Raw genomic sequence first — 7,859 nt, 5'->3', positions numbered from 1 at the left:
TTAGCTGGAGGGATCTGGAGTACTGGTAGTGTCCTAAGACAGGGCAGGCCAAGGCCAGCTCTGGACAGATAACTCGTTCATTTTTAGCAACTTCAGGAGACAAAAGCTAGTTGGTACTGGAGATCTGAGGAGGGGCTCATCCCTTCTCTCAGTGCCTGATGAAAGTGGGACAAGAAAGTGGGTGGCTGGGCAATGGATTGAAATGACAAACGGCGGCTCTTCTACAAATGTGGAGGTTTATTTCAACAAAATGTGGAAAGAGTGCATTGGACTGGAGCCCCTTGCTCGTTGGCGTGTGTGTCCATCGAATTCTCACTGACACGAGTGAAGGCTGCTTTGTGAAGGAAGTGAACAGATAATATGGCAATCTCAGTTCAAGCAAGTCTGGGTCAATCCATCATTCATGTCCTCCCTCAGTAACCTTGCATGTGTAATGGGCTGTGGGACCATCAGAGTGCTCATGTGTTGTGGCTCTGACTTCTCCATCTGAAAAGCCCCTGTCCTGGGAGAGGGGTTATAAGCACAGCCCATCTCACCTCTGAAGGAATGCCAGGACAGGCCTCCAGGAGGGTAAAAACTTTCATACCACCAGTGGTGTGTGGGCCTGGGTGTGCTGTAGCAAAGTGGAGGCTGGAGACAAATCTCATCCTTACCTATCAGGTAAGCAAAGAAGCAGGGCCAGGGAAGCTTCCTTCTGGACTGAGGATGCGCTCCACCTGCTCCTGCCTGCCTGTCCCTTCCACCAGGGCTTGTGCGGGTGGGGTAGCTTGCATCTAGTCCCCTGGATGTCCACTTGCGATGTGGAGCTGATGAGAATGTCCTCTGGAATATCCACACGAGGTGTTCCTGAAGAGGAGGCCAGCTCTTTTTGTGGAATCCAGGGTTAAGGCTCAGACTGAAGTATTCATGCCAATGGTTTCTGTGGCATCTTAGTGATTACCTCCTTGATCTCCAGCAAAAGATGCATTAGCCATACTGTAGGAACTGGATGCTACAGCTCCGACCATCTCCATTCTTGCTTTAGGAACACCAAGGCTGCTTTCTTGGATAAATGGGTTGTTAAGCTCTTCGGGCTACCCCTGAGGAGGCCCTGTTGCTGGCCATGGAGAGCCCAGAAAGTATGGAAACACCAGCACCATGACTGAACTGTAAGGAATCTTAAGGGCAGGTGAATTCTTGTTCCCTGGAAGCCTCCTCACACCAGGAAGGCCAGTTTCTGGTGCTGAAAGCACAGCTGTCATCAAGGTGGGTGACCTGCTGGACTTCTTGCCAGGAATAGGGATGGGTAACTTTCTAGGCATGGCTCCACAGGACAACCTTTCCAGTCCTCAGAAGAGACTTCTCCTGTCTCGGACTGCTCTCCTTTTAGCTCACCACTTCAGGCTCCCACACTGCCTGCCTCCAGCCATCCACACACAGGCCAGGGCTCTTAAGCACTGGCCTTTAGCGCCTGGGTAGTCAACTAGCCATATAGTGAGGAGTAAGGTGGTGGCAGCTTGACCATCTCTCCGGGTGTACTGAGAAGCCACTCAAGGCAGAGAGTGTTTCACCAGCAACAATGGCTTGGTCTGTTTTTGAGCCCGCCTCTTAGATCATGGCTTTGCCCTCTTCTCTCATAAACAGTTAGGAACAGTTAGATGGGGGACTGTTCCTCTCCTTGCCTGGTGTGTGCCAGGCCACACATGGGGTAGTGATCGATGGACTTGAGTCTCCTCCTTCCTCAGCCCTAGCCCTCCCCTGCTGCCTGTGGCTGTGGCTCATGGGGCAGGGGCTGCAGACACTTGGACACTGTTCACACGGCCCTGTGCTGGGGCAGGCAGGACAGGAGGGTAGTCCTGCTTTAGTCTAGTAAGACCTCATGGTACAGCATGTACCCTTCATTGCCTTCTCAGTCCTGTGTATGGAAAGAGGACCGTCATCACAGCTGGGCTAATAAATACTGAACTGGGTATGTGTAACTGGGCTTTGTGATCCTAAGCCCAGGATGTCATGCAGAACCTGAAACACTCAAGGGGAAGCAAATGCCACTCTGACTCCAGTACCGGGCTTCTGATGCCTTCTCATTACAGTGGTTTCAGATGTAAGAGGCAGCCCTAGCTCTCTTCTCCAGAGACAGGGCAGGAATGGGTGGGAAGTTTCTCCTACGTGGAAGGGGAATCCATGGTAGAGAGGATCCGTACAACTTCTGCTCTCTGAGTGGGTGAGATGTGCTGGGTCATGTGGACGATGGAATCCATGGCAACTTCTGGATTGGCTTGTACCAAGCTGGAGAGGAGATTAGAGATGGTGAGGCCAAGATAGGGAAAGTGTCTCCACTGGGGTGCTTAGGAATTGCCTGACAGCGATGCTAACAAGGGCAGCTAAGCACACTGCACTCAGCACCTCATGAGTTTTCCTTTGCTCAAACGTCCCTAGCAGCTAAGGAGTAGTATAAAATGAACCAGAAAATATTTTGGTATGTTAGAGAATAAAGAGTAATTAAAAAATAAACCCCAGCCACGCCTTTAATCCCAGTACTTGGGCAGCAGAGGCAGTTGGATCTCTGAGTATTTGAGGCCAGCCTGGTCTACACAGAGAAACCCTGTCTTGAAAAACCTAAATAAACTTCCAAAGCAAAAACAATGGGGACACACTGACAATGGTGCCTGAATGAAAGGCCCTTCCCAGACAGATATGTACTTATTTTGATACCAAATATTCCAGAAATAAACTATAAAATAGCAGAAGTAGGAATTTCCTACACTGCATCAATAATGTAGAAATGCATCGGGGAAGACAGGAACTCTTGCTTCCAGAGTTTAAGGGAGGACGTAATTGTGGAAGCAGAGTACAGATCACAGTAAAGACTCTTCAGGCAAGGGATCAGTGGATGTTCAGTCTAGAGAAAAGTACTGATGGGGAGCAAGATAGTTTCCCTGGCCTGCACGTGTCTTCTCACAGACTGGTCAGTGAGTAGCAGGGCAGAGGGGCGATGACCAGTACTTATACAGTGGAGAAATCATCCAGGAACAGCTTGGCTAGGTGATAGAAATTAACATCCAGGGACAGATGAACTTTGGGTGACTTTCAGTGGGGTACTCTGTGATGGCCAGAATATCACATGTGTGATGATATGGTCATAATACAGAACTCAAATTGAACCACAAAGAAACATTAGACAACTTAAAAATGAGTGATGGTCTACCAATGGAAGACCGGGGCAAGGTGTGCTGGGGACACGAGAATGCTCTAGCACTGACCCGCTCTCACAGGGAGAACTCTCCAGAGAAGCATTTAGTCAGGAACTTACTAAAGTTGATGGTTTTACTATATATAACCATGTAGGAGAACTTCTGTCCTCAGAGCTGGCACACAGGTCAATAAGGCAAACATTTAAACGACAGGTGAATTACCAGCACCAGCTTCTACTCTGCAGCTTTTCCCTAAGTAGTCTATTTCCAAATAGTTTTATGGACGTCTCCCAAGGAGAGGTCAGCATTCCTTCCTTTCAGAATCATAGAGTATGAGTAAGAGTGTCCTGAGTCAGCTGGGAGAGAGCTGGTGGTGGTCAACTACAGCAGTTCCAGACAGGAACCACAGGGATCAGGGCAACATTATCTCATAGTTTCTTATAAACTTGTTATTGTAAAGAAATTAGCCTGGTGGCCTCACGGACCCTGCTGGTGGCCTCACCTGCGGATCTGCTTGAGGACGTAGTCCCTGCTGATGTATTTGATGTTCTCCTCGATCACCGAGCGGACACCATCTTCCTCGGTCAGTTGCTTCTCCAGCCACTCCACCAGGTCCTTATTATTGTCCCAAACGTAAGCCTGCAAACAATCAAGTCTTGGTCAAATGCCAGAGGCTAGCCGGGACACCTGATTGTACAGCATCTCAAGAGCTTTGGCATAAAAACATTGTTCACAATGTTCCTTTACTGTTCAGGGTGGAGGAGGAAGGGACAGGTTCCCGGCCAGGAGCTGCCTTCCTCTCTCTCCCGTCCTTTGATCTTCCGACACTCACCAGGGGACTCTGTCCTATGAAGCTCTGGCATCTACTGTTCCACAACAGTAGGTCTTTGAGGAGCAGGGTATTTAAGAGTGTGACTGGGAGGGAAAGGTGTATGTGGCTGTTTCTTTTGGAGGAGCTGAAACACTGATCCTGAAGTGCAATTCCAGTCCCAGCAAGATGTGGCAGACAAGGCTCTGCACTGTGCCTTGGCCCTCCAGCTGGGCAAGCCTCCTGTGGCTGGACCACTTCTTTTAAGAACACGTGGGAGCAAGGCTTAGAGGACAACACACAATACAACATGGATACTGATATGAAGGATGTCTTGTTGCTACAGTATTACCACCAAGCCAGAAACCCACCCCACTTTATTAGTTATGAGAGCACTGCAGAGGGTCAAGAAGTCTGTAGCCCCGAGAGTCTCGACAGCCCACCTCTCGCCTCCTTTCTTTCAAGATCATTTAGCTGAGTATTTCTGAGGCAGCTGACTACATAATAATTCAGGAGTGTGTTAGAAGCCTAATAGCCTTCTCCTTGCTCTCTTCTCTCATTTCTTTACAAATCATTTAGGAATCGTTTTGTTAATGGTTTCCGGAAAACCAAGTACCACCATTAGGGCTCATTCATATTTATGTCATTTTGTTTGGGTAATTAAACACAAAGCTCGTCATTTAAAGGTGCGCTATCCTTTTCTGTTATCACTAACGAAGTCAAAGTCAGAATGACAATGAGTTTAGTGCTGTAATTTAATAGGTGGGCACTGTAGGGACTCTGAGGCTTGTGTTGTGGCTTCAGGAAATCCAGATACAAGCAATGGGACAAAAGCCACGGCTGTAACCTCAGGACCTGCGGAGTGTGGAGGGAGTGTTCACCACAGCAGCATCCGGCATCCGGAGACCGGGCTGTCTGCTCACAGATTTCATGATTTTAAAAATACCATTTATTGCTAGGTGTGGTGGCTCCCACTTTTTATCCTAGCACCTGTAAGGCTGAGGCAGGAGGGTAGGGAATTCAAGGCCAGCCTGGGCTACACTAAGTTATGGACTAGGCAAGGGTACAGAGTGAGACCCTGTTTCACAAAAGCAACCAACCAAACCATGGTTCCGTCCCTCCCTCCCTCCCCTGACTTAGCTGGCTGGGCCTGGCTGTTTACTATGCTGGATCACAGGTTCCTAGGACTAAGGGTCAGCCGTCTGTGTACCTCCTTTCCTGGCTCCAGATTTGCCCACCTTGGGCATCTCTGAGAGAGATCAGCTCTCCCTCACGGAACAAGCTGGGAACTACCCACCTCCATGTTTCGCTTGGGAGTAACTCCTCTCTGAGGGTCTGCAACAGAGAAGCGCTTTTGCTCCTTAGGAAAGCTGTAGTGGGCCCTGCTGACAATGAAGCGCCTAGTTCATGTGGTCCAGTTTATAGCTGGACCCCAGATGAATCAACACACCTGGACTCCAGCCACTGCCACCTTGATAAACTTGGCCATTTTCACTGTTGGTGATTAAGAGTTCTCTGTGGCTGGAGGACTTCACAGCTTCCCCAACTTAGGAGGATTTGGTGGAGAGAGGTGCAAAAATAAAACAATGGCAGCTTCTTGAGCTTCAGAAGGAAACCAAACAAAACCCAACCAGATTCACTCAGGAGTCCCAAAGCCTTTAGTTTAGGAGAATATTTAATACTCTTATTAATCATTTTTAATCCGTTTGCTTTTAATTAAGAAACAGCATGATGCTTTGCTATCAACATATGCCAGGGAGCAGATTAATTGTGGCTTAAGATAACTCTCCTTGATTGGTGTAATGTATTAGCTAACGAGATGCTGGCTTCTAACGATGCTCACACACTACACTGGAGAAAGGCAGCTACCCTCTAGAGTAAACACTCCTGCCTTCCCTCCTGCAGCCACAAACCACAGTAGGTGTTGAAACATTTAAAACAGTTCCCAGGCAGAATGACAGCAACACATCCCAAGTTTTTAGATGCTTAAAAACATGGACCCTGCATATGAAACATGCTGCTTATTCAGAACACAAATGGATGATGCTACCAAGAATGAAGCCCACAGTACATAAAGACAGAGGACTCTTGAGTTCTAACCAACTAATTTTAGTAAAAAGAAACTTTTGTACACATAATGCTGTTTTCTCTCAATCTATCTGGGAGGGCTAACCATGTTCTGAGCAATAGCAATAGAATACTCTTCTACTTGGGAAAAGCAAGCTGCCTTCTAGAACAGCCATGAAACTCACCATTCCAGCCATGAAGAAGGGCATTCCAAGGGGAAAGCCATTATTACCTTCTTCCTTAGAATTATAAAAATGTAGCTATCTACCTTCCTAGGATTCCAGAGTGGATTTTAAACAACTGTGGAATGCTGGGCTGCTAGCTCCATGACAGCCCTGGGCCCACGTCACCTGCCTGACATCCCAGCCAGAGCATCTTAATATCAATAAAATATCAACAATTAAACACCACAACACTGGCTTGTCTTACAATACACATTCACCAGACACACACTCTTTCGGCATCAATGGATAAGTATCTCAGGCACCACTCAACCTCACTAATTATGTGTAATAATTAGTCTAGCTTACAAAATCTAAATGACCTGTTTGAAAGGTTCATTTCTAATGCACTGGACAGCTGTTAAGCTCTCCCTAAGCAATGATAGTACAGGGCCAGGGAGTGACTAGGGCACAACCTGGTGGCTGTTAACCCCGACTACCACGCCTACAAATGACTTCACCTTGTGGGTTGCTTAGAGATGCTTAGGAGCCATCTGACCTGGTGTGTGTGGAGGGGTTCTGGGATGGTAAGGGTAGACATATACATCCTAGAAAGGAAGACTGCTTTCAATATATCTATGTTTCTAAGGTTATGACCTTCCAAAGCCTAAGATGCAATATGATTTCTTTCAGAGTCTTTGAAGCACAACACCAAAAGACCATGTGAACAGTGGCTTGCTACATTTCATGGCTGGGCCAGACAATTCTTGCCTATTTTCCCCTTACCTCATCCCTCCCTGATACACCCAGCCATCTGTGGGTAGCTTGAGGCAGCGGAGACCTCATCAACAGTGCTCCTTCTCTCTGATCCTCATTCCATTTGGAAATCCAGAACAAGGAGTGGGTAACTGGACAGTTAGGATGAATTAGGGCACCAAGCTCTGGGGACCCTAGTGTGAGCCAGGCAGCCCATCCAGGATGAGTCAGCTCACCTGGTCTCTGACTTCACTCTCTCTCTCGCCTGTCCCCAGTGCCCCGTCCCCCGTGCCCCATCCCCCTCCCGTCTCACCATGTAGTGCTGGCTAACCTGCAGTCTCCTTGAGTTCTGGGATTAAAGCTATGCTCTACCATGCCTCGCTGCCATTTAACACATAACATGCTGTACCTTTGACATTTAAACCCACTGAATCCTGTGACACCATAAACACCCCCATTTTATACACGAGGGAATGGAGGCTCAAATAATGTGTCCAAGCATATGGATGCAAAGCTGGGAACCTCTTTTTGTGTGAGTTTGTGAGATCCCAAAAACCCACATTTTTTTTTTTTTCAGTGTTCCATATAAAGTCTTGTTTGTTTTTTGAAGCAGGGTTTCTCTGTGTAGCCCCGGTTGTCCTGGAACTCGCTGCTATGTAGACCAGGCTGGCCTCAAGTGCTGGGATTACAGGTGCATGGAACCACTGCTTGGCTCCACACAACGTCTTAATGTGATTTCTCCTGTCAGAGTCTGCAGGCAGAGAACCAATCAGCCTGTTGGGAAAACTGCATACTTCAAATTGTGGAGCTAGAGATCAAGATAAAAACCATCCCTGCGAAGCAGGCGTGTGCCATGTTTGCACAACCAAATTCAATCCACAGCTCTTGGAACTTTTT

The 7,859-nt window shown here is 47.7% G+C and overlaps 1 protein-coding gene across 5 annotated transcripts in view; it reads right to left on the bottom strand.

Annotated features, from left to right (window-relative positions):
* Positions 1-217: 217 nt before the first annotated feature.
* The window catches only part of Acaca (acetyl-CoA carboxylase alpha), a 268,884-nt gene continuing 261,242 nt past the window's right edge, over positions 218-7,859 (bottom strand). For all 5 annotated transcript variants that reach the window (XM_006983168.4, XM_006983169.4, XM_006983170.4 and 2 more), the window contains 2 exons: positions 3,673-3,809; positions 218-2,265 (listed from right to left, as the gene is read on the bottom strand). In XM_006983168.4, the coding sequence (XP_006983230.1) occupies positions 2,142-2,265; positions 3,673-3,809 (261 nt within the window). In that variant the 3' untranslated portion in view covers positions 218-2,141. The remainder of the gene's footprint in view (positions 2,266-3,672; positions 3,810-7,859) is intronic.

The sequence above is a fragment of the Peromyscus maniculatus genome, chromosome 8 (genome assembly GCF_049852395.1).
Source record: "Peromyscus maniculatus bairdii isolate BWxNUB_F1_BW_parent chromosome 8, HU_Pman_BW_mat_3.1, whole genome shotgun sequence".
Lineage (NCBI taxonomy): Eukaryota > Metazoa > Chordata > Mammalia > Rodentia > Cricetidae > Peromyscus > Peromyscus maniculatus.
This window is presented reverse-complemented; position numbering and strand designations above follow the sequence as displayed.